Genomic DNA, 27,936 nt, shown 5'->3' with positions numbered 1-27,936 from the left:
GAAATTCTGCTATGCATGATTGTGTCAGTTGGTTCCATTGAGTTGATGGAAGCGGTGCTTTTGGCTTCCCTCTCGTCCTTGGCAAGATCTCTTAACCTTTGACATGTTTGGGCCGGAGCTGTCAATAAGCTCAAGCTGCTATTACAAGCAGATCCTGCCCTATACACGCCTAGTCAAGTGTGGACTGACCATTTTTTTCATCCTCTATGGGATTTTTAAAAGCATAGAAGAAGCCTTTTGCCCAGTCTTTTTTTTTTTTTTACTCTTTCCCTTTTCTTTCTTCCCCCCTTTTTTGGAAGTGAGCCCATCGTCAGATCATTCAGCCTTTTCTGACCTTGAAAAAAAAAAAAGCAGAAAGGAAAGAGAGAGACACTCTCTCACGGGGTTCCTTTTGTCAAACTCATGCTATGGGGGAGGAGGGAGTGGGGAGAGGGTGTAGGTGCTGGTAATAAGGGGGGGTGGAGGGGTGGGGGGGGGGTGGGGGGCATCGGGGAGGGGGGGTAGTCATAAAACTGTCGCCTCCAACTGCCCCGGCGTCCCCCAATAAGTCTTTGTCACTCACCTGAGAGGTGAAGGGTGGACAAGATCTTACTAATGAATCAGCTTTTTGTTGAGCCCCCAAAAAATGTTCCCTCCCATCACAATTAAAAAGCTGCAGGATAAGGGAAAACCGAGTGAAAGATTTTCTCCTCCTTTCCCCCTTCTCTTCTGGGGTTTTTTTTCTTCTTTTTTTTGGGTTCTTTAATTTCTTGGGTTGCCCCCTTCAGTAGCCCTCCACGGCCCTGTGCTCGACCAGGAGAGAGCCTGGGAATCTCTGAGCTCCTGCTGGGCTCCTGCTCTTGATTGACATACCTTTTCAATTATTTCACAGTTTGCCTTTTTAAATGGAGAGGGCCCTGTTGTTTTTTTTTCTCTGCCCTCCTTTTCAAAACACAAGCTTTTCATGTTGGGTCTTCGCTGCCGGGCCTAATGGCTGTGACCAGCACCTTTGATCTGCCTCTGACCCCCTCGAAGGGCCGGGGACTGGGCTAAGCAAAGGAAGGGTCTGTGTGTGTGTGTGTGTGTGTGTGTGTGTGTGTGTGTGTGTGTGTGTGTGTGTGTGTGTCTGTGTGTGTGTGTGTGTCTGCCTGCATGATTAAGTAAGGGGGGGGGGACAAAGGCAGCATCACTCACTACTACTTTAAACACCTTGAAAGATTACCATGAGAACAAGCTTTTTGGGAGGCCATGATAGGTGGTTTAGAAGGAATAGAAATGAATGGTTAGATATGGTTACATGGCTAGAACAAATATCAAATTGTCATCATACCTGCGTAGTAACACTGTATTGAGCCTAGTAACAACATTGTAATAATACACTGTTACATAGTAATTAGGTAATAACTTGGTAAATGGAGTTGAGTGGTTTGTGTTATTAGTGTTATTACACAAATGGAATAAAGATCAATCCACTCAACCACTTAACTCCATTACTATGCAATAACAAAGCAATTAATAATAATCGCAATAGCACGTTAATACAATATTCTTACTAGAGTAGTAAGGCAAAAAGTGTAAAGTGTAACTGAGTATTATTTTTGATATTTTGTTATTTAAGTCAAACTTGGCCATGTCAGCCTTTATCGTAATAGTCAAACTGCTTGGTGAAATAAAGGACAACGGGACAATGGACCCCTCTTGGCCTTTCCTCATCCCTGTTTATGAGTATCTAGTGCTTCTTCGGCATCTCAAGACCCCCTTCTTTTGTGTGGAGCTGGAGAGGCAGTGGAGGGGGGGAACAGAGGCAGTGAATAGTGAGCTTAACCTCACACCCCAGTGGCTTCTGGCTTCTCCTTGTTGGCTGGCGCTGTGTGAAAGGCAGTGGAGGCTGATGGAGGTCGGAATCAGAAGACGGGTTCATTGTGATGCATGGAATGGAATGAGGAATGGTATCAAACGTTCCATACCATTCCTCATTCCATTCCGTGCATTATAACGAACTCGTCTTCTGGTTCCCTGGTGAGAGGGTGGTGAGCGAGGTTGGGGTCAATTCATTTTTAATTCAATTCAACAATGCAAATATAGGGCATTTATTCTCAGTGATACGTAAACACATTGAAAATGAGAAGCTAATCGAAAGTTGTTTTTTTTATTCTTGATTTACAATTTCAAATCTCATTTGGAACTGACCGAATTGCAATCAAAAGGACCCCCAACCCTGGTGGGGAAGGGGGTCTCCTCGGTGTCTCTCCTGCTTTGCCTCCCTCATCCACAGGACAATCTTCACCTGCAGCCTTATTGATAGTATGCCAAAGAAATTGATTCAAACAGACAATACAAGTCTCATCCACACCTAGAATAAGACAAGACCGGAGACATAAAATCCCTGAGTGAGTGGAGAAAAATAAAACCTTCCTCATCACTTAATAGCCCATTAAAAATACAAACATAATCATCTAGTTGGTGTCAGTGGCGCTTCCACCTGATAATGCCGACCCACATGGCCATGCGGTTACGGGCCTGAGGCATTGGTGACAGATCAGATCAGGTACGGTTCAAGGCCAAAAGCATGTCACTGTCACCGCCAGGTTCAGCTGGTGTCTTTCAACGTGTGCTGGGGGCACCAGAGGTAGCACCGGTTACCCCGACGGTGTACCTCAGCGTTCTGTCGACAGGAATCCAACAAAGGTAATGCGAGAGCCCAAAATGTTCCCAAAAAGTGTTGACGACAGTCTGCAATCTCCCTTGTGATTGCACTGCAACATTTACACACTGACTCGTCTAGCTGTAAATCCCCACAACGGAACCCTCAAATGTCAAAGCTTGAGTTTTGTGCTCAGGTATGTAGAATTTCAATACAATCGATGGGATGGCTTGGTCTCCTCTAGCTTTCAGATGTGATTGATAGACACCCTCTTACCAACAGTAACAGAGAAGTAATCAACATAATAGGAATATGATAAACGATACTCTCAGCAGCACAGCGATTTCCTATTGGATCGCGGTGTCCACCCTCTGACAGCTCCACCACTAGATTTAATATCCAGCCAGTTCATATTGATAGATGACTGATAGATGGGGAAGGTCTTGTCAGGGGACACAGTGCATTTCAGCTATGTTAGCTGAATTTACTGGAAGCCTGATAATTCTATCATGGCTATGTGATACTGCCCCATTGATGACTGTTTTTTAATGAGTGGCTGACTGACTGTATGGAACCTGATCTTCCATTAACTTCCTTGTCTGACAGTGTTGGGGCTGGAGAGAGAGAGAGAGAGAGAGAGAGAGAGAGAGAGAGAGAGAGAGAGGGATCGCTTACAGGAGACACAGTGGTCTGCTGGGAGAGGGAGACTAGGCTAACCCTCACATACAACGTTGTAATTGAGTCAGGGTACATGAACTCTCTGTACACCGAGGGAGAGACAGGAGTGATATATTATTAAACAGTGTTAAATATGACTGTATAGTGTATATAACTACACCACACACTTGCATTACATTTGGCAAAGCCAGGTAACCACTTGTCACAATGATATACTGTCCATGATTAATGGCATGCGTTGGACGGTGACAGCTTAGCTAAGGTACCAACCCTTGTGTATACTCTTTGAACCATGAGAAAACAGAGAGGATGGCAGATTTAGGCCTTACGACGTCCTGTGTGCGTGATTGGGCTGCCTCTTACATCATTACATGAAAGTAAAGATGGAGACATTTTATGTTACTGCAGGGAGAAGAGGCAGAGCCGGGCTTGTTTACCCATGTCAGAGTGCCTGTCTGCTACTGGTGCCTGTGGACATCCCACATCTCTTTCCCATTAACCCGTGTCTGTGAGGAGGGGTCAGGGACAGACAAACAGACAGACAGACAGGAAACAGCCTTGATCAGCCTCAGTCAGTCACACAGCCCTCTGCTGCTGCTGAAATTAGAGGACACAGACTAGCTCGCAGAGAGGTGCCAGGAAGGGCAGAGAGAGAGAGAGAGAGAGAGAGAGAGAGAGGGAGAGGGAATGTGAGAGAGAGAGAGAGAGAGAGAGAGAGAGAGAGAGAGAGAGAGAGACACCCGGCCCCTACCATGACTGCATGATTGAGAATTACAGTTGGAATTACAGTTGGAAGTGGGCATCTGCTGAAATATCAGCCTCAGAGATGCATTTAGAAGGTAGAGAGAGAGAGCCCTTGATTAGCCAATTGGGAGAGCATTCACCAAGGACTGTTTCCCATAAATAGAGGTCAATGAGGTTTACTCAATGTCAGACAGTAAATAGTGTAGAACTGGATATCTAGCCTTGAACATGCAAAATCAATGCACCATAACCAGTATCAATTCATGGAGAAAGTAAGATTCATTTTGGGTTTTTTTCCATGGAATCACAGCGTAATAAAAAACACATCTTTCATCAAGTTGGTTTTATTGTTGTAATTTGTTCAAGATATATTACTGCTAGGTTGGATAATGGAATACATGATTATATAATGTATTATGATGTATAATACAGATACACTCTATTTCCACCAGCAGTTTCAGGAGGAAAGCGAGCAACATTGTACAGTACAGGGTGACCGAAGGATTTGTGACCTTTCCTTTTTAATGCTGGTGTTTTCTTTTAACAACGACACGCTCCATAACTAATGTTCCTGTCAGACGTTCACCCCGGTTTTATGCTGATATACATACGGTGTGATGTCCTCACCTGTTTACTGGAAGGACTGGTGCTGGACAGCAGTATAACATTAACAGTCTCTTTAACGGTGTCTGTGACAGGCTGCCACCCTCGGTGCTCCACAGCCAGGCTATAGGGCAGTGCTGTGGTGCAGCTGTGGGACCGAGGGGCCGGGAGACGGCCTCAGGGCAGCGCCTGGTGTCTCCGGACATGCATCATACCTATTAAGTCTCACAAGGCAACGATGATTTATTCATCCCACCCATACGGCGAAGAGACACGTCTCCACGGAGCTGGGCCGAGCTGCTCCCTCACACACGGACACACAGACGGAGGCGCACACACACAGACACACACACACACACACACACACACGCACACGCACGCACACACACACACACACACACACACACACACACACACACACACACACAGACGGAGGCAGACACACAGACGGAGACACAAACACACACACACACACACACACACACACACACACACACACACACACACACACACACACACACACACACACACACACACACACACACTTCAATAGTCATGTATATTGCCTTCTTTTATTTCTTTTCAACTTTACATTTCTAAAGCCAGCATTGCAGGAGAAGAAATCTACAGTATAACATAACTTGACCAGCCCTCCCTGGTTCCCCACATGTTGGATAGTTACATCCAAGCCATCTAATGTAGCCAATGTATCCAGCTACTTGGCTTTTGCCTACCAGTTCTATTCTTCAAATGAGGTAAGACCGTCCGGGACTTTTGGCTTCCAGGGGACTCTAGCAAGTGATAAAGATACTCATGGCTAATTTAGCCCTGTCATTTCTGGGCAGTTCTGCTCATTCCTCATAGTTATTGATGTTGTTATTATTCGACATTATTCATTATTATTATTCAACAGCCAAACATTTCTTAAAAACCAGTGACATGGGTAATTACGAAGCAGAATAAAACAGAACAGTTTGCAGCACATTCTGGTACATGTGCTACCATAGAATATAATACAGCACCTCTACTGCCACAAGCATACACACCTCCTACACACACACACACACACACACACACACACACACACACACACACACACACACACACACACACACACACACACACACACACACACACACACACACACACACACACACTGTCCGGGGGTATGCCTCGTGTGTGTTCTTCAGACCATCACGTGATTGTAGGTATACAATTATGCTGTGTAAGCGGTGCCTGTGAGGAAATAGGCCGCAGGAAGAGGGGGTCCGGATATGCCTGTGTCTGTGTGTTCCCTCCCATGCGGTCCCAGCCCGCCCAACAACAAGGCCGATGGACAGAAAGGAGTGGGAGAATAAAGGAGCTGGCAGAGCGCTCTCCTTCCCTGCCCAGATATCCACCGCTGTTCCCACATTCCTGCAGGCCTCTGGGGGGACGGGAGCAGTGATGGGGCTGATAACATTATTTCTTCTCTGTCTTTTTAATCTGTCAGTCCACACTCGCTGCCCTCGCCGCCTATCCCATCCCGCCCTGTGTTAGGAGCTGTGTTATGTTTCATTAGAAGAGGAGATTTTTTCTGCACATACTGTACGGTACGGAACACCGCACTGGACTGTGGGACTGTGGGACACATGGGTTGGCTTTATCATTGTTTGTCACATGGTTAGGCCTGCACTTGTTGCAGTCACTGTGCCTTACGCGTTCATCTTGATGAGGGACAAGACTTGACACAAGACTTTATGATTGTGTTATCTTTGATGGTTTTGATGTACGTACTACTGCCAGTGTACGTGTGATGTTTTGGTTGTAAAGTCTATGTATTTTTGAATTGAGTCATAAATTAATAAATTCATTCATTCTTCGTTCGGGAAGGAACATAGGACTGGTTGTGAGGTGTTCCTCTGCTTGGGCTGCTGTTGCAATCATGGGAACCCATTCTTTCATTGTCTTCAACTGTAACCCCAGATGAGTAGAGGGAGACACCTGCTCTACTGTGGGCTTCACTGTGCCTCTTTGCAGTGCACCTTTACGAGAGCAAAACACTGGTCCAAAAATGAATGTATGTAATGATGCAGGCTGTAAAAGACTTGCTCTAAATGAATAGCCCAATAGCATCTTGAATCTCTGTGTAAAAGCGTACGGCGGAATGCCCCTGGCTCACCATGAGGGACATTGATTCCATGTATTTTCCCACAGTGAGCGATATTCAGGTCGCAATGGAGGGAGGTGTGCCGTGCAGGCCAGGGTCTACTGCCACTGCTACTGAGCCTGTGTGAACAGCCCTGCCTGCCTGCTGAACCACTGAAAGCTGACTCTCCCACACTCCCTCGGCCCCGTTCCTGGCCGTGAGGGGTGACATTCTCTCACACACAATCCAGGGCCCAGTAGGTACAGTTTCAGCTAGGGCTCACTCTGCTCTCGGCCCTGTTTCCCCCTTTATGCTGCTCCTACGGGAGAGAGAGAGAGAGAGAGAGAGAGAGAGAGAGAGAGAGAGAGGAGCGCTCCAGGGATTAGCCAGGTCCTTCAAAGGCCATTAAAGCAAATGACAGGTATCCTGTTACGGCTGCTGTGCTGGGACGGGCCAGGTGAGGAGCGCAGGGGCCACGCAGGAGAGCAGGGGTCAGCTTGGGACAAAAAGACAGGGCCAGCATGGGCCCCACTCTATCTGACTCTCTCCCTTCTCTCCCTTCTCTCTGCAAACAGGGACACCAGCATTTATGAATGGACCGCTTGATGGGACCTAGGAGACATTGTCTCATGCTGGTAACTTTAGACGTTGTTACAGATTTCTTTTTTCTAGTCTACCGTGTCTTTCTACTCATGTGGGCATGGCTTGCCCGGAGAGATAATTGCTTCTAATGAATATAGAAAAGACTTTATGTCGCAAAAACATGACTACTAGTAGTGGCTATGTACACATGTTACGATGACTACAATGCTGCTACACACAGAATACATTTAGACAGTATCTCTGCCAGAGAAGCCTTGCTCTCGGCTAAACAATCTTATTGAATTGCATTTTGATAGAGGAGGTTTACTAATAGGAGCGACACACCATTGAAGTTTATCAGTACATCTATGTATCTGTCTAGATCAATCTATTGGGCAGTGTGTCAGACATTATAAGACAGATACAACTGATTATGCTGCAGAGATGGCCATAGGGAGTTCCGCATCCTGCCATTTTCTCTGGACAACACACACACACACACGCACGCTGCCCCTCGGCCACTGCTACAACACACACACACACACACACACACACACACACACACACACACACACACACACACACACACACACACACACACACACACACACACACACACACACACACACACACACACACACACACACACAAACATACACAAACACACACAAACACACACAAACACACACACCGCTGCCCCACCCGGTGTGGAGGAGGACAATCTAGTAGAGCTGCGGAAGTGTTTCATTAACCAATTACCGCTTGCAGATAAAGCACGCGTTCCCACAGTCTACAGGGCTGGGGATCAAATGTGAACAATAAGCCCATCCCCTCCAGCCACAGATTAGTCTGTCTGATTTATTTTAAGACAGACTCAATCCTTCAGAATCAGGACCTGCAAACGTATCTGACCCAGAAACACATCTGTACAACTCAGCCAAAGAACCTCTGAAACAACACGGCAGGAAAACTGGGTAAAGATAAGTGTAATCACTTATTTGTAATCACAAGAACTGACGAACGGTAGGTAATACTTCACATACGGAGCACCACCAGCACAGTGTATCAAAATGCTAACTAACTAACCACTGAAAAACATCAGCATAAGGTATATTTTAACAGCGATTAGTAGAGAAATCCTATTTCTGCCACACTCATAGATGATCATAGGGATGACGTAATGACGTAATCCAGCATGCTCTCACTCTCCATGCTAGTAGGATCATGAAAACAGAGTTCCTTTGGCATGCTGTGAGTAATGTGCAATGGAACAGCAATCAACCTATTAGGGACCTCCAGCATACCGAATCAGAGAACAATCATCTAAATACGCTAATCAAACCTATAGAGGCATGGAAGGGGCAGACCTGCCTGGGGACATGGACAGAGGAGGAGGGGGGGGGGGGGGGGGGGTGCAGGGAGGGGAGGCGGGGGGCGGGGGGGGGGGGGGCGGATAGAGAGAGGGGCATAGGGTCTGAGTGGTGGTGAGGATGAGGGGGGGCAGCCCTACCCAGGGAAGAAGGGGGAGGGGTAGAGGAGGGGTGAGATTGAGGAAGGGGGGGGGGGGGGGCAGCCCAGGGAAGAGGGGAGGGGTGGCGGTTGGGGAAGCTGACTGTGTGGGGGGCAGGAGAGGAGAGGTCGGGGGGAGTGGGTGGTGAGGCTGAGGGATTGGGAAGGTGAAGGGGGTTAACGAAGACCACCGTCTGGTCGTCCGTCTGTGCCTGTGTGGTAAAGAGAGGGGGCCGCAGTCTGACCCAGAGAGAAGGGCTTTTCTTTAATCAAGGAGAGGGGGGTGCGGGAGGGGGGCTGGGGGGGCAAACTACCTCCAAATCATGCATCACATCCGTAACGAGTGAGAGGCACACTATCAAAGGCTTCACAGATAGTTACGAGCAGATTCGCCCAGCAGAGCGCTTTGTGACTCACAGCTTCTGCAGTTTCCTGCACTTTGGTATCAAAAGGGGGCCGGGAATACAAATCTGAGGTCATTCCCTCTGTGCCACTAAATTGCAGTAGAGTTGCATCTGCAGCTGGTTTGCTGTCCAGACGTAAGCCCCCCCCCCCCACCCACCCACCCCCCACTCCCCACCCCCCACTGCCTCGAGACACACACACACACACACACACACACACACACACCCACCCTGACTGGAAACAGAACCAGAGCAAAAAACAAGTTCTCTGGTTGTTTACAGTTTCCTACAGTACCTTCATCTTTCGGCGGCCCCCTTGAAAAACAAAAAACCTGCTTCAGTAATTGAGGACCAGCCACATCTGAACCTAGCCAGAGTCTGTCAGGTTAAACACTGGGGTTACACCCCAACCTGCCGCTAATGTCATTACAAACCACAGGGTCGTGCTCATACTAAAGGATTTCATTATCTCATTTTAAACCTCCCTGATTTCCTGTGATTAACCCTCTCCAGCCCTGAGATGCCACCTGGCATCTGTCTCTCTTTTGAACCACCCTTTTTCCAAAATGGAGGGGATAGTAAAAACAGGGTCTGGCAGCGTTGCTGTGACAACGGTGAGGAGGAGGGAGTGGTGTGTGCGTGTGCGTGTGCGTGTGCGTGCGCGTGTGTGTGTGTGTGTGTGTGTGTGTGTGTGTGTGTGTGTGTGTGTGCGTGTGTGCCTGTGTGTGCCTGTGTGTGCCTGTGTGTGCGCGCGCGTGTGCATGTGCATTCAGTGCTTTGTGCATTCATGTGTGTGTGTGTGTGTGTGTGTGTGTGTGTGTGTGTGTGTGTTTATGTGTGTGTGGATGAGGTTGGCTGGCTCGGGAGGTTAGAGCAGTAGAAGGTTCCACTGGGTGAATAATATGACACGGAATAGTCTCCCTGCCCTGCGCCTGCCCTGTATTTACATTATTAAAATGAGACAGGCAGACAGGGAGGTGACAGGCTTCACAAGAGGGAAATCAGGGCCCTGTCAGAACTGTCACTTGCTCCACTGGCCAAAAGGCCCTGACCCCAATCCTATCCACTGCAGGGGAGGAGAGAGAGAGAGAGAGAGGGAGGGAGGGAGAGAAGGAGAGAGAGAGAGAGAGAGAGAGAGAGAGAGAGAGAGAGAGAGAGAGAGAGAGAGAGAGAGAGAGAGGTGTGTGTGTGTGTGTGTGTGTGGGGGGGGGGGGGGTCCCCCTGTCTGTTCATCCATACTGTTCACACACACACATGCACACACGCACACACGCACACACACATGCGCACACACACACACACACACACACACACACACACACGTCAACTGACTAATGTTGCCGCCACTGCAACTGTCACACTGGCAAAGATGTGGCAAAAGCCTGCAATTTTAAACACATCTAAATATTCTGTCTGGGGATGCCTTGCTACGGATGGGTGCTGCAGGCTTTGAGGGGACATTGTCATTGCTCACAGTCCGTGCCACAGTGTGTCTGCCGACTCCCATTCTTCATGAGTCATTATTAAGAAAGATGCAAAGTTATCTGATATCTGAAAGTAATGCTTTTACTGCTCTCTCATTCACAATGCTTCTAAAGAATAAGCCTTGGGGCAGGATCAGGATGAGGTTAATAATGACAGTAAACTGAGTGTGTGTGTGTGTGTGTGTGTGTGTGTGTGTGTGTGTGTGTGTGTGTGTGTGTGTGTGTGTGTGTGTGTGTGTGTGTGAGCGTGTGTGCATGTGTGCGTGTGTGCGTATGTACGTGTATGTGTTCATGTGTGTGTGTGTGTATGTACGTGTATGTGTTCATGTGTGTGTGTGTGTGTGTGTGTGTGTGTGTTTTAAATGAGATCCCAGACTGAGATACACTTCCACTCGGTGCTTTAACTCCCTGAAGAGAGAGCCTCCTAACACCCCAACGCTTTGTGACCACCCTCTGTGCTTTAATGAGGAGCATGGCCTCTTTGCCCCCACACACACACACACACACACACACACACACACACACACACACACACACACACACACACACACACACACAGGCATGTGTGTACACCCCCCCCCCCCCCCACACACACACACACACACACACACACACTCAAAGCCATCTGAATCTACTATAAGGTGCGGTCTGGTCCACATTATGCATTAGGGGAAGAAAATGCACATCTTTTTCAGTTTAGAGTCCACTTCATGCTCCTACAATGGCACAAGTATAAACACAGCACATGCATTCTACAACACATACGTGCCAGTTCACAAAGATCTCTAACACGCTACTCACATCCAGCTCATGCTCAGTTAGCTAAATGGCTTCAGAGATAAAAAACAGGTACTGTACGTAAGGATGACGAGTGTGTATGTGTGTGTGTGTGTGTGTGTGTGTGTGTGTGTGTGTGTGTGTGTGTGTTAGTTTGATGTAGTTCAGGGAGGCAGGCAGGGTGCATGGTCTCAGCCTGGTGGTTTGCAGAGACCTGCATGTGAGTTTCTGTTTTCTGTTTGCAGCCTTTCACATTTTCATTCATTATCCAGCAAAGAATTCTTACTTCAGACTTCTTAGACTGTATGTACAATACGGAACTAGTTCAGGGTAATTGTCTAAGCCCTCTCATTACTCTGCTTTGTGAAAACTGTACCAACGCTATACACACTGCACCTGTTCTCTGCTTCTCTCTCTCTCTCTCTCTCTCTCTCTCTCTCTCTCTTTCTGTGTGTGTGTGTGTGTGTGTGTGTGTCGGTGCTCTGTCTGTCTGGGTGTGGTACAGAGAGAGACCAGGGTTCAGCTATCAGTCTCTCCCACTCTCTTCTGTCAATCTCTTACACGAAACATTATCATGAAACATGCCAGCAGTTTCCTCACACCGGCATACAGTATCTGGGATTATTGCCATGTTTGCTTACACAAACCCCAGTATAATCATACGTATAATCATGAGTCACACTGATTATATAGCACTGATAATGCCCAGTAAAAGTAGCCATTTTTGTTGACTGTCAAAGCTCATGAGTCATGACAGGCTGTCATTTCCAGTAGATTTGACTGTACGCTGTGACTCAACTTCACCACCCTCCTTCCATGTGTTGTAATTAGTCGGATACACACTTGATTATACAGTACGCACCAGGGGAGGCTGGTGGAGGTAGAAATCGGAGGACAGGCTCATTGTAATGCATGGAATGGGATGAGGAATGGTATCAAACACACTCAGATTTCTACCTCCACCAGCCTCCCCTGGTACACACTAGGAGCCGTTGATAAAGTCAGTAATTCAGTTGCCTGACAGCAGGTCAATATTTACTCACAGGTTTACTGATGTGAGGACTTGGGTCCTGGTCCAGAGAGCTTTCCACAACGCCCAGGCCCGTCCTCTACAGACTGATGAGGCACGTCGGACTCGGGCGGGTCTCTCTGGCGAGGGCCCAGACTGCAGCAGGAAAAGGGTGTGGGCAGGCCCAGACTTACCTGAGTGTAGCAGGAGGGCACGTGGCATCCAAGCCAAGCCCTGTTTTTACGGCTGCTTATTGCTTCCTTTATGATTTGTCTGATGGGTATCTGTCTCACTGCGAAGGGTGGGTAGGTTATTGCTTTTCTTACTGTTACTGTTCTGTACTCCGATCCGGCTCCCTGTGATTCTTAGGGTCAAATTTGTACACCTTTCAACTCTGCAGTAACTCAGGCATGACTTCGTTCAATGATGCCAAGTTGGGGTTTTTTTCATTTCTTTCGACAGAACTGAACTCCTCTCCTTTTGGCTTCCTTTCTTCCTTGGCCAATAGCTAAATGCTTTCCAAGACGTGATGTCTGGCTCCGTCCGAAACTGGGAGGTGAGAGTCTTTATTGGAAAAGGTCAAAACAAAACCATTAAAAGCCCGATCTGCATGAAGGATTGGCCTGAGGGAGAGCCTGCCCTCTGCCTTCTCCGCACTGCACCTCCACTTAGAGAGAGAGAGAGAGAGAGAGAGAGAGAGGGAGAGATGGAGAGAGAGAGAGAGAGAGAGAGAGAGACACAAAGAGAGGGAGAGATGGAGAGAGAGAGAGAGGGGGGGGGGAGATGTAGAGAGAGAGAGAGAGAGAGAGAGAGAGAAAGATGTAGAGAGAGAGAGAGAGAGAGAGAGAGAGAGAGAAAGATGTAGAGAGAGAGAGAGAGAGAGAGAGAGAGAGAGAGAGAGAGAGAGATGTAAGAGAGAGAGAGAAAGGGAGAGATGGAGAGAGATGGAGAGCAAGAGCGAGAGAGAGAGAGAGAGAAAGAGAGATGGAGAGCAAGAGCGAGAGAGAGAGAGAGAAAGAGAGAGAAAGAGAGAGAGGGAGGGAGGCCTGATTTAAGCTGAGAAGTAGTGAGTGCTGGTGACACTATTTCCTTTGGCAGATGATTCCCAGCATATGGTGCTGCATGAGTAAGACTGGCTGACTGTCGGTTCCCAGCTGATCTAATTAATACTTATTTTACGCCTTTCAGAAAAAAGTCCATAATACTAACAGTGCTAATGACTTCTCATTGAGGAAAACGCTGAGCTCTATTCCCCTCTAAAAAGTTACAGCTTGGCTCGCAGGCCGGGTATAACACTGCACTGCCTACTGTAATGTACTGGAGGTCATTACAGTGGTGTATGAGGAGGCTAAATCATTTAGGGAGCAGGTCTTGGACTCCATCAGATACAGTATATTGGTCTGGGTGAAGGGAACATGGAGGGAAATGTTTTCCTTCTCATTTTGGCCTCTAGATCACCGGGTGAGTTACGACTCAATGTAACTGTCTTGTATCGCACTCCTCAATCAAAGGCGATTGTTTCAGCGTTCCCACAATTAGAGCTCTTCTTTCTATTCTTTTCCCTCAAAGTCTATGGAGATTATGTTATGGACAAGACAGTTTTTTTTCTCTTTGATTGCTTTTTCTCTCAAATTGTCATTTAAAAAAACGGCAATGCACATGTATACTCTCTTTTATAAACTAGCCAGGTCTTTTAAACAAGTTCCTCGTTGGCAGTGGAGCCGTCTCCGTTCTTGTTCTCTTTCAGATCGGCAGGATGTACAAAGCAGTAGGATGTCAAAAGGAGTGGGCTCTTGGAGCCAAAGTCAGACTCAATAAACCCAGTGATGAACCCAGTAAAAAGCCGAACGGAGCCAGACTGCGGTTGTTAGCTGCTAATTGCTACATTTTTGGGGGCCATTCATGATATCAAACTCCCGTGTTAAAAGCCAGCGAGGTTAGACTAATTAGAGTGCCACTGCCACACTTTTCCCCCAACATTCCCAGGGTGTGTGTGTGTGTGTGTGTGTGTGTGTGTGTGTGTGTGTGTGTGTGTGTGTGTATGTGTGTGTGTGTGTGTGTGTGTCAGTTTGTGTGTGTCAATTTATGTATGTGTGTGTGTGTGTGTGTGGGTCTGTGTGTGTTTTATTTAGATTACGGCCTCTCTATGCCAGGAACAGCTGGCAAGAGGACGGTTTTCATCGTTTCCCACTCGGTCCAGAGCCGCTGTCCTTATTGGGCAGGACCATAAAGGCAGGATATGTGGGATTTTCCCCTCCTGTTGGCACCAGATTGTCCAAGAAGCCCCTTGGAGGTTGAAACGCCGCAGAGCGGAGAAAAACCTTGCATAAGGTCTAATGAGCCGTGGGAAGAGTTCCAGCTCTCCTACCTTTTAGATGCCTCGTCCACAATACTAAGCAGAGCACACCCCGACCCGACCAGCGCTCTCCCACCCTCATCAACATGGGTGACCTCCCTGTACAAAACACCCTGTCCTTACTCCAGCCAGGTGCTTCCTTTTTTAGCTTTGCTTCAGCTCGATGCTGTTGATCCAGTCACACATCTGAAGTCTGAGTTCTGCTAGCATTAACGATGAGTCACAAGGAGGAGAATGTTCAAGACAGAATAGAACCTTCTCGCGGAATACCCTGGGTCTAGTGTAATGTCGACCACAGGAGCAGGTGTATGTCTACAGCAACAAAATAGAAGGACAAAGATATAAGGCAACATGCTTTATGAGGAATATACACACTCTTCATTTAATCAGTGAGTGGGGTTCCTATCATTGCTATATACGGTGCCCTGCGTAAGTGATGGGGCAGTGAAGCATTTTTTGTTCTTTTGGCTCTACACTCCAAAAGTTTCGATTTTAAATCTGTGAGGTTAGAGTAGAGATTCTCAGCTTTTATTTGATGGTATTTGTGTACATATTGGTTTCACCATTCAGAAATTACAATACTTTTTGTGTTCATTGGTGGCGCAGTCAGTTGCTAAAGTGGAGATGTGTTTCAGTGTTTTTCGGACCTGTGTCGGGTTTACTTTTTCACAGACACACTTGCCTTGGACGTGCGTGTATGCTTGTGACTTGTTTCACTTCAGTAAAAAAACAAAAAACAACGAATATGCTTCTTACGTGGCTTGTGGGCTATGACAAAAATTCTGTCCCAGGGAGAAGACTACATATGATATTAGGAAATAATAGAAACCGAAATCGTTGTCCAAAAGAGTCTTATTTTGCCAGACGGAGTATAGTAGTGTAGTAATTAGGTGCTCATATGGTAAGGCTGTGCGGTTTATGTTATTACACAAGTGGATTAAAGAACAGTCCTTATTCCTTATTCCACTTGTGTAATAATATTAACCGCTCAACTCATTGACTATGCAATTATGTTATGCAAAAAGATACTACTGTACTACAGTATGTAATATCATATTAATTAATACCATTCCACACCATAAAACCATACTATATTAATGTTGAATGTCAGACACACATCACACATGGGGACACGGCTGAGGTCAATGTGGAGCTGCTTTAGTTGCATGTACAAAAATCCATCCTGTCTTTTTCTAATTTGCCCAATTCAAGTTCAACTCAGTCCTCCTTCTCGCCCAGTGAGTGACAGTTTCCCCTCTCTAAAACAGGTTTGAATAATTTCCACAACATATTCTAGCGGGGTGGAAGATTTTCTTCCTAGGGGTCCGGTCCAAGTTAAATACACTCATGGACTCATTGCAAAGGAAAACTCTAACATCAAAAAGCAAGATGTTGCACAGCAAGGGAAATTCAGTAAACACGGCACACCGACTGGTGAAAGGTTCCTGATGAAGAGAGGCAAAGCGGCCTGACACATAGCAAGGTGGCCCTATTTTAACGCGAGTGACTTCTCTGATTATACTTGTCGAATGACCTTATTTCCTCAGGTTGAATGCGCTGTCATAGCCTGGAGGCCGGTCAAGCGTTTGATGCCCTCAGCCACACACACACACCCATAATATCAACAGTGCGTCCTTTTCAAGCGAGATGCAAAAATGGGCTCATGCGTTGGCATAGCCGGCCAACTATATTTCATAAGGACCTGAAAGACATGAAAACAGAAAAAAATCTTAAAGAAAAACAAGTTTGGCCCAAGCATAATCATTCAATATGTATTTAGAACTTGACTGGGGCTGGCGGAGGGACATCAAGCATCATGCTATGATTATACTCTTTCCTAACAGCAGTTTTTCTACGACAATAATTGGCCTGAGCAGTTTATCACGTGGCGGTGGGTCCAAGCCTCTGCCTCGGCCGCAGCAGCTGCTGTGCTCTGGCTCTGCCTAATTGGTAAGGTATGACCTATGACCCCGGGACAGGATATGATGCTACCTACTCTCGGTGCTTTTGTAAACACCTTGATTTGTTTTTCCCTTCGATCATTCTGGCTCTACCATTGGCTAAAAGAAAAACATGCAGAGCCTCAATCACTCCAAAAATGTCTCTTCTCATTATTATTCCAACGGGTTATTCTTAGCGCCATGGTGACACAGTCGTTTGTCATCAGAAAGGCCCAGCCTACTTAGCCTGTGTGGTTTTACAAGCTGTCCACGGGTGGCTGAGGTTGACAGGCAACTTATCACCGTTGATGGCTATCTACCTGATTTGATTAACAAATACTTCAAAGAATTGTGAGGATTAAGAGTTGCTGTGACAATAACAAGTTTCAGGAATTGATATCTGATATTTGAGCTCTGTGATCAAAAGCTTGCAGCAGGACAGAACAGGATGCTATTGTTTCGCCCAAAACTGCACCTTGGAAATGATTTGCAAAATGATGCAGTTGATACATATTCTATATCCTGTCCGGTACAAGTGTTATATTTCAATAAGCAAAGGATATGAGTATTTAGTTGCATGTTCCAATGGACTCAAAGAATATCACAGTATATGACTTGGTGTCTGTACACCTGCACACAAATATAAAAACAAGAATCAGCATTTTCTTATGTTTCATCTGCAATGGGAAATAATACACCCACCACACCATAATCATTTTCAATAAAACAAATGTATACTATCACTTTATCACTAAGTTTCCCCACTTTGCTCTCTGTTTCCTCTTAAACCTACTCCCTCTCAGTCCCTAGCATCTGAATCTCCTTTGCCTCTCTGCCTCTCTGCCTCTCTGCCTCTCTGCCTGTCTCCTCCTGCCTCTCTGCCTGTCTCCTCCTGCCTCTCTGCCTGTCTCCTCCTGCCACTCTCCCTTCTCCCTTGCCTCCCCCTCCTAGCTCTTGCCTCCCCTTGCCTTCTAGACTCGTTGCCTCACCCCAGCCTCCCCTGCCTCCCCCTCTCTGCCTCTTGCCTCCCCCTCCCTGCCTCTCTGCCTCTCTGCCTCTCTACCTCTTCCCTCAGCTGTTCCACACTCTGGTCCACTGGGATTCATACAATATTTTCCAACCTCAATTAGCAGAGGGCCCGTTGACTAATTCCAACTGTTTTTGCACCTGAGAGGTTGGGAGCGGGGGCTGGAAAAACTGAGAGGGGCGAGGAGGGCTGGGCGTAGCAGGTCTGTCGGGGCAATGTAGCCGTGTCGACAGACCGTAAGGGCAACACGGAGGACAAGGAGGGGCCAGGCTCTGGACAGCATTCAGGGGTGAGCTGTGCTGAGCTGAGCTGAGCCTCCCCACTCATACACACAACCATGATTAGTGTGTGTGTGTGTGTGTGTGTGTGTGTGTGTGTGTGTGTGTGTGTGTGTGTGTGCGTGTGTGTGTGTGTGTGTGTGTGTGTGTGTGTATGTGTGTGTGCGTGCGTGCGTGTGTGTGTGTGTGTGCGTATGTGTGTGCGTGTGTGTGCGTGTATGTGTGTTTGCATGTGTGTCAGTGTGTGTGTCTCTGTGTGTTTGTGTGTATATGTTTGCACATGGTGTGCTTAAAATACAAATAATCTGGTTACATCTGTGTTTGAATATTGCATGAATTGCGGGTTCGGCGTGTTTTATGAGGCTCTTGAGAATTCGTTTCAACCCAAGACAAAAATCCACTGTGCCAAGACACAAGATATCTGCTTCCTTCCCAACAGGACTATTGCACTGCCGCTGCTGCCTTGTATCTGTGTCAATGGAAGGTCATTAAAAATGTACAACTTCCTCCTAGTCTTCCCTCTCCAATCTATAGCCCAGTGACCGGATCAGTATCAAGGAATTCTCTAGGTCAAAGAGGTTTTTATGCCTAATTGAAAACACCAGCTTACCCAATGCACTGTGGCAAGACAAAAAACAAACGAAACCACAAAATAGACCAAACCAGGTCTTCTCATTGTGAGGTTCGACCACAGAACGGCTGCAATGTCCATGTTCTTAATTTCAAGGCGAAGCCTGAATGACCGCTGGTTTGGCAGAGAGCTGGCCTGCTGCAGGGAGCAGGTACAGACCCTCACTGTGTGTGTAAAGACACAATCTTTCTTTCCAGTGTAGGAAATGAGCAGATGGTGGGTTAAGAGTATGAGGGCATTGCATTCGGGGGCTGCACATTTTCACAGGGAACTACTCTGTACAAACCACTAAACGCATCTGACAAGACCACGGAACGGCACAGATTTCACAATCCAGATGCATCGCAAAACATTGTATGTTTTGCTGCTTTCCCAGCATTATGAAAAAATCATAACTTAATTCAGTCTTTAGTAAATTCCGCTGTGATGCCAATTCATGATTTTTCCCACCACTACTATTCCGAAGTGAATTTAAAAGTGTCAAACCTAAGCACCGTCTGAGAGTAACATTTTATGATGGTGTCTGACAAGTAGTTCACCACTAATATGAAAATGAATGAAATCCTCCATGTGGGAATAAAAAAAAAAACTAAAAAAAAAAACACCAGCAGAATTTTAAACAGTGATAATTCAAGCCAGTTTGAATTTATACCAGGGAGTGAGGTTTAGAACGATCTGCCAGACGAGAGGTCCCTGCAGGTTAACAAATGTCACCTTAGTACTGTTATAACCCAGCACAGTAGTAGGCAGACAGCCTGGCCAGGCGCTCACAGCTGTTGCCCCCGGTAGCAATGGAACATTCTGACTCACCACTTGCGTAAAAAGGCATTAATGACTGAATACATAAATATAACCGTCAAAGGCATAAACGTCTCAGGGCTGTCCTGTGACTAACGCAAGGGGAGGTCAGTTCACGACCTGGGGGACAGCCTGTCTGACCTGGTCAACTGCCTGAAAGACACCATTGATACTGGACTCTGGAGTTACCTGGCCGGGACTCCACCCTCTTCTCAGGTGTCCCCCCACTAACAGATACAGAGCAGTAGTCCTATCTAGGATATCGAGGACAACTGCACAGCGTGAGATCACATTGGGTGGTGCCGGGTGCTCTAAGCAGGTGCTGTGGAGAAGAGAGCGGTCTATTGTAGGCAGTAGATAACCATGATGATAGGCAGATGGCAGGGAGATTTAGCACTTTTTATAGTCTCTGAAATCTCGGAGTGCCTACTACAGTACAGTAAATTACCCTGTTCAGCCTAGCCCCATACACCTGCTGTATGCAGATGTGCAGCTAGCTCACTGGCTCACTGGTCTGGTTTGAGGTTGTCACACATACATATACACACACACACACACACACACACACACACACACACACACACACACACACACACACACACACAGACAGTCATGCATGCACACGCGCACACACACTCACACTCACACACACACACAGACACACACAATCGGTGTTGCCGACTGTTTCTGAGTCTGTTCTTAACAGATTAAACGACAGAGACACAAACTAATCCTAACAATCTCTCTAATGATCACTAAACATTCACAACCCGTGGAAAACTGTGAGAAATAGAACATGACTGTACCGAAACAAACTGTGACAAGAATGTCTTCTGGGTACATTATAACTGCCCCTTACAACTGCAGGACTTTCAACACACTTTTGACAAGTTAATCCCCTGTGAAATCGAAGCTTTTTTCCCAAGCCCAGTTTGCATGGCCAACTGATGCACAATGTCTTTCCTCAAGTCTGCTCTGTGGTAAACACAGTGCTGGGTTTCCCATGAGGTGGCTCAATCCACACTGGGTATTCCCTTCCAGCTTATACCTAGCAACGCCTCCCTCCCTCACTCCAAACACAACACACATAAGAAGAATACCAGAATACTCCTCATGAACCGGTATAAAACAGAGATAACACAACCATAAAACAGGATAGAGTGGCATACTCTGGGAGGCTTCCCGCCCCTTCACCTTCTCCCGAGAGGGAGAGAGAGAGAGAGAGAGAGAGAGAGAAAGAGAGAGAGAGAGAGGGGGGGGGGGGGTAGAGATAGGATAGTGCTGTGCCAGCTACTCACTTTCAGCGTAGTTTTTCCTCCGAGTCCCATCTACCTTGCCCGTTTTGTCGATGCAGAGGAAGAACTTGTTGGCGGAGTAGAGCCGCCGCAGCCTCACGTCTCCCTCCAGATGGTTGTAACTGCGCGTGTGACGCTCCAGTGTCCACGAGCAGTTGATGCCCCTCGCCAGTACTTGGAGGGGTTCGTGATGCCCTACTCCGGGCGGGCAACCCCCGAACGCTGTGCCAGGAGCCACCAGGAGCAGGGTGAAGCATGCCAGGCAGAAGGAGGCAGCGCCGCTGGCCAGAGGCGGGAGCCTGGCGGCGTAGGCAGTGCCAACGGCGAGGTCAGGACGGAGACCACCAGCGACGGGTGGCGTCCGTCTGCACATGGTGGGTCAGACTCCCAAGGTGCACCATGCACAGGCAGTAGGCATGCTGCCGAACCCGGGGGGCAGCTCCAGGCGAGGGGGTGGGGGGGGGTGGGGGTGGGGGGGTGAGCAGGGGGGTGACAGAACAGAATAGACCTATCTGTCACTGAGGACCCGTCAGTAGCGCAGGAGACATGGGCTTCCAAAGCAGCCCTCTCTCTCTTCCTCACACAGATGAGCTTGTCTCTGTGTCTCAGTCCTTCTCTTCTCTGTGATACCTTCCTCTTCTGTCTTAGTTTCTATTCATTCACTCCCTCCAGAAAATGAGTCTTTTTGTAAATCCATTGCCATCCAAAGTCATCATTCGGGTTATTTTCTTTCTATTTTCTTGTTCTCTGGGAGCTTGCTTGTCCTGTTCCTTTGGCTTGACTTCTTTTCTCTAGCAGTTCCAGAGCCTGTGTCCTGGGATGTGTGATGTGTGCACCTTGCAATGCTCCTCTCTCCAGCTGGAGGGGAAGAAGGTGCCTGTCTGACCCGTGGCTGAGTGAGAGACTGAGTGACTGTGTCTGTATGTGTAAGTGTCTCTGAGTGTGTGTGATAGGGGAGAGAGAGTCAAAGAAAGAGAGGAGAGAGAGAGAGAGAGAGGGAGAGAGAGAGGGAGAGAGAGAGAGGGAGTGTGTGTGTGTGAGTGGCTGCGTGTGAGAGTGAGAGAGAGAGAGAGAGAGACAGAGAGGGAGAGAGGGAAAGAGGGAGAGAACGAGAATGAGAATGAGTGAGGGAGGGAGGGTGGGAGGGAGGGAGGGAGGGAGGGAGGGAGGGAGAGAGCCAGTGAGTGTTTGTGTGAGAGAGAGGGAGAGAGAGAGATAGAGAATCAGAGAGAGAGTGAGAGAGAGTATGTGTTTGTGTGTGAAAGAAAGAAAGAAAGAAAGAAAGAAAGAAAGAAAGAAAGAAAGAAAGAAAGAAAGAAAGAGAGGCAGACTGAGGAAGAGTGAGGCAGAGAGTGTGTGAGAGTGAGTGAGTGAGTGAGTGAGTGAGTGAGTGAGTGAGTGAGAGAGAGAGGCAGTTAGAGAGTGTGTGCGCGTCTGCTTGTATGGGGCATTGAAGCAGTAAGTGAATGTCCTCACTCTCTCCTGTGTGTGTGTGTGCGTGTGTGTGTGTGTGTGTGTGTGTGTGTGTGCAGTGCAGTGCAGTCCCTTCCCTTATGGAAGCAGAGACTGGGGCTGCCCTGCGTTTTATCCTGGGCAGGGCTTGCTCGCATCTGGGGGGTTGCAAGGAGAGGGGTGTGGCCAGAATCATTCATAACTATTTGTAACAAATGAGAGAGGCTTTGCACTCTGCATCCGACCCCCCTTCTTCATCGTTTCTTAATGTAGCCTATTTTTTTCTGCCTTCATCGTAGATCCTACAAGGAAGCCATTAGTGTCCATACCCCACTGTACCTGTTGTTTTTTTATTGCATCACATGACCACAGTCAACTGGAAAGTGTTAAATTCAGGACCTTTGATGATAAAAAATTCTCTCAGATCAAATGAGCAGCGAGGAGCCCTGACTCCACTTCTGTACGTGGTGACACGGCGAGGAGACATGTTTCTGACACCTGTGCCCGGGTTTTTTTTAATTATTACTCTTTTTAAGACACATGGGACAAATTATAGGGGGGGCTTTTCTTTTTCGCCGCTGTTTCGCATCAAGCGGAGGGAAACAATGACACATGTGAGTGTCGGTGGAGTGACTCCAGAGGACAGGCCCAGGGTTCCTCTGATCTGATCACCTGTGTTAATGGTCCAATGGAACACCGTCTCTGATGTTCATGTTTGATTTGTAACGTCGGGGCGGTAATGGAGAACACCTTTTTAGCGACTTCCCACACTCTGTTTGTCTTTTATAGGCTCTGAACTGAACCGAGGTTCAATCATTTTAGGGCTGGTTTCCTGGACACAGATTAAGCCTAATCCTCGACTAAAACAATTTTCCATTAAAGAGTGAGACTTGGTGCAGGACTAGGCTTAATCGGTGTCCGGGAAACTGGCCCTTAGGGTCAGAGTAATACATACGGTTCGTTACTAAAGGCAGCACACATCTGTCACAACCATCGTCCCGTCTTTCAAAATATCGCTCACCGTATTCAAACACAGGTTCAAGTTCACCCTAATATCAATAATCATTAATAATAAAATGAAAAGAAAAAACGGTGAGTCTGTATGCATTTCCTTTCTTATTGTTTTCCCTCCAGTCCAAAGTGAGATATCTACCATGGTCTGTTCTGGTGAGGCGATGAGGCCGGGCTGTGAGGGGGACCAGGAACATCCGCTGTGCCAGCAACACACCCTGGAGCATGTGTTTCAGTGTGAGCCTGTCCAGTGAGGAGCACCACTTACTTCTTTTAAAAGGGTCCTCGGTTTCAATGACAGCCCAGAGGCGACAGCGGGGTCCGGGGGGGGGGGGGGTGTTTGAGGGGCTGCTTAGCGTGCACAGGGAGGGCGACAGTCACTTCACACTCCTTTAGCTTGTTAACTGCTCCCGGAGGCTGCTCCCCCCCCCCCCCCCCCCCCCCCAACCCCCGCCACCTTATCATAAAAGACCAGTGAGACAGAGACTAGCCCCCGCCTCTCTCTTTTCCTCTCTCTGTCTCTCTCTCTCCTTATATCCCTCCTTGCCCCCCCAGACCTCCATAAAAGACCAGTGAAACAGAGGCCAGCCGACAGTAAAAAATCACTGTCTTTCACCCCCAATTAAACCACGCCGCAGTGTCTCTCGACGTCCACTGGGTTTATTCCTCTCTTCTCTTCCTCCAACTCTCCTTCCTTTCTTCCTTCACTTCCTGCAAAATCAAATAGGTTCCACACACAGGGCGACTGTCAACGCCAGCCTGCGTTGTGCTCCAGCATGGCTGGAGGAGCCCCGAGAGGGAGAGGACCTCGTGGATGTGTTTTTTGTTAGTCATTGTATAAAGCTGTTTCCTCATCTTAAAAAAAAAAAAATGTAAATAGTTCTCAGGACAGCTGAGTGTTCGCAGACTTGCTTGTGTAATTGTTTTAGGGTGCTCCAGCCCTCTCTATCAGTGTTGTAATGGAAAAACAATATTCTTCAGTGTCTTCCAACCTCCTAGAAGGCTTTGGATCACAGCTGCCTTTGTTTACTGCATGCCTGCTGAAAAAATGTGCGAAGCAAGAGTACAAATATGCTAATCTATTTCTAATCTGTGAAGGTGAAATATCGACACTCAGGTGTGATTAGAAGGCTTTATGTAGCGTGTGTCCACTGCACCACAACATAGCTCATATAAACTGGGGTATATTTCTCTTTGGGGCCCATTTTAGCATATTTAAACTGATTTCTATGATAATAAATGTTCTATTTCCTCTCCAGTCAAGTGCCAGCAGCTTGGTCATCCCTATTTTCACTTCATTGAGAGCAAACTCTTTCATGCAACCAGGCCTCGACCAATCTGGTGCCCTCACACATAACCCCCACCCACCCACCCCCACCCCACCCCTCCACCCCACCCACCAACCCCCCAACCCCCCAGGAAGTCCCAGTTGCCCTTCCTTTAGAAAATTGCCCATAATTAAAATCATACAATCATGCTATGTACTGTAGAACTTCTTACTTAAAAGTCAGCCTGCCCCGGAGGTCAAGAGCAAAGTTTCTGGCCTCATCTGAATGTTAGATGTAGAGGGAGATAGCTTTGTGGTGTCCTGGATGAAGAACGTCTGGGCACTGAGCTCAGCGCACAACTAGACACAAACTCATATGTACCACCTTTGTTACAGACCTACAGTCCACATGTCCTAAGTGTGTTTTGGTACTGCATTCAGTCATCAAATGGCCTTCTAATCATGAGGGATACAGGGGTAGTAGAGTGTGAATGACCTGATTTGAGTTGCCCAGGAGAGACATATCACACACACACACACACACACACACAATATTATACATTACATAATTCACTGAGATTTTCCATTCATTGTGATTATCTTGATCTAAAATAAAGCCCATAAGATAAACTACTTTGTCCCCCTGTCTCCCCTGTCCCCCCTGTCTCCCCTGTCCCCCCGTCCCCCAGTCCCCCGTCCAGGGTGCGCCCTGCCCTGTGCTGAGAACCCTGTGCAGCACTGGGCACCAGAGGAGGATGTTCACAGGCTAAGGAACCTAATCTTCCCCAGCAGGGATCCAAGCGGCTCTGTAAGTGTATGAATGGAGATAATATCTCTGTAATGAGGCCTGTTTTGTACCATCAAAGTCTTCAAAAGGGCCTGAAACTCGACCTCCCTCTTAGCACTGACAATCCCTCAGTAATAGCTCCTATTATTAATTGTTTTCTCTCTCTCTCTCTCTCTCTCTTGCTAGCTAGCTAACTCACTGACTCACTCCCTGTTGCTGGCTTGCTCTCTCTTTCCCTCTCTCTTTCTCTCTCTCTCTCTCTCTCTTTCTCTCTCTCTCTCTCTCTCTCTTTCTCTTACCCCCCCTCTCTTTCTCTCTCTCTTTCTATCTGTCTTTCTCTCTCTCTCTCTCTTTCTCTTACCCCCCCTCTCTTTCTCTCTCTCTCTCTCTCTCTCTCTCTCTCTCTCTCTCTCTCTCTCCTCTTTCCCCACTGCTCCTCTTTCAGACGCTAACCCCTGACCTCACGCTTTTATATTTATAAGAATATATTCTTATAGTTCTTAAATATTCAAATGGCTACGATAGCCTATTTTACACCAGCTATGCAGGAGGTGACAAATCAACCTTAGGGAAATACTACACACCTATAATACAGCTGCAATAAATGAATGCAACCTCTGTGATGATTACGCAATTCATCCTTTCAACACTTGACAATTTCCTGAGGTCTGGAACCAGTGCAGGTGTTCTTGATATCTCCATGTACCACACACCGTGGCTGGCTGAATAAACATCCGGAGGCTAATTCGGGAACTGACCGGACCACCACAACTGTTCCCCAGCCAGAACACGACTATTTGCATATCCTGCTTCGTGACTATTGTCTATTGTCGGCAGTGGGGATGATAAGCGGGACGCCTATCTGATGGCCTGCACAGTTCTGAGGGACCCAGCCACCCCGTCCTCATCCCCATCCTCATCCCCATCCTCATCCTCATCATCACGGGACGCGGCGCGGAGAGAGATCTCGTCGCTGATACCGCACAGTTGCGGCTTTTTAGAAAAGACAGGAAAAAAAAGAGGGCGTGACAGGTGCGATGAAGAGGCTTTGGCGTGGGACGTCTATGATCCAGAGGCAGATAATCGCAACAGCGATCGCAGGGGAGAGATTGCGGTAGATCTACAGTAGCTAACAACCTGTGCTGCCTCAGCATATAAACCCCGCCTAGAGGGACACTCTCCTGTGAGCCTAACTCTGAGGCACGGTGACGGGAAGAGAATCGTGAGCAAGCATCATTAGGACATAAAGGGCTACATGATGCACTTCAGCAGTCTAAATCATTATGCCATTATGTAAAGCACTTTTAAATGCCGGCATGACGAATGTTAAGATAGTGTCTCTAATGGCTCACTAATTAGAGCCATATTGATGCGTCTGGCCTGCCTCTGCGTGTGTGGGAAATCCTGGGCGAGCAGAGTGAGTCAGAATGGTCGAGATGTCAGGAAACGTCCTGCAGAGAAGCTCAAGGGGTTTCAAATATGGATCTTACGGGGAATATAACAGACAAAACAAAGTCCAGTCATTACAAATTTGATTGCGGTGATATTGGAAATAATGCGTATTGCAATAATGCATGCTCCTGCTATGTAAAATGCAGGAGCAGTGGTTGGTTAGAAATACTTATGTCGCTCAAGGAAAAATTATTCATTCTCGAAATGCATGAACTGATAACATCCCTATAATGTATTCTTCTCATACTGTAATTTGAAGAAGAAGAAATGTAAATGTAAATGTAAATGAAAAAAAGAAGAAGAAAAAATGTTTTCCTGACAATTCCATCATGAATAATCACTGACATGTCCAAAAAAACAACTCCTCTAAGATGTCACACAGTTGGACAGACCAAAGCTGCTCAGTCTTGAAAAAGTCTTTTTTTCCACAGGGGGAATGTCATTTATTCCACAAGAGAGGCACACACACACACACACACACACACACACACGCACATGCGGACACACGCACACACGCACACATGCACACACACGCACACACACACACACACACACATACACACACACACACACACACACACACACACGCCAAAAGCATTTACCAACACAAGCATTTCAAGAAGCATCTCCGTCGAGTTTCCCCAGCCATGCAGGTGAACTTTCAAAACCCGCGTCCATCTGTTAAACAAATAGGGAGCCCCTACAAAGGTGTGCAAAGAATCCAGATGATCAAAGTGTGTTAGAATGGCAGCCTTGTCCTGGCCTGGCTATTATCAAGGGCCATGAATGGCTGTCTTCTCTCCTTTTGTTGGCCCGGCCATTGACAGTCACTCACCCGGTAATGACAGTCACACCAGCGCAAAGAGCCAGCCGCCGACAGAGGCCAGCCACATCAAACGGACCTGTGGAGGGGCCCTAGCTTGTGAACCGTAGCAACAAACACCTCCTGATCCTCACCTACCTCTCAGCACCAGGCAAGCAGGCAGGCAGGCAGGCAGGCAGGCAGGCAGGCAGGCAGGCAGGCAGACACCCACCGCTGTGAGCTGTGGCCCAGCCAGTCAGACACCACCGCCTGCCTCCATTGAGAAAAGATGGACTGCC

At 47.5% G+C, this 27,936-nt stretch overlaps 1 protein-coding gene across 1 annotated transcript in view; it reads right to left on the bottom strand.

Moving 5' to 3' along the window:
* Positions 1 to 21,239, bottom strand: part of fgf22 (fibroblast growth factor 22) — a gene marked incomplete at its 5' end in the record, with an annotated part of 28,376 nt that extends 7,137 nt beyond the window's left edge. Inside the window, one exon of the mRNA XM_083671061.1 lies at positions 20,870 to 21,239. Coding sequence (XP_083527187.1) covers positions 20,870 to 21,239 — 370 coding nt within the window. The remainder of the gene's footprint in view (positions 1 to 20,869) is intronic.
* Positions 21,240 to 27,936: the final 6,697 nt, after the last annotated feature.

This window comes from Argentina silus, assembly GCF_951799395.1.
Source record: "Argentina silus genome assembly, chromosome: 6".
In the NCBI taxonomy this organism is placed as follows: domain Eukaryota; kingdom Metazoa; phylum Chordata; class Actinopteri; order Argentiniformes; family Argentinidae; genus Argentina; species Argentina silus.
The sequence above is the reverse complement of the archived record's forward strand: the minus strand, read 5'-3'. Positions and strand labels throughout refer to the sequence as shown.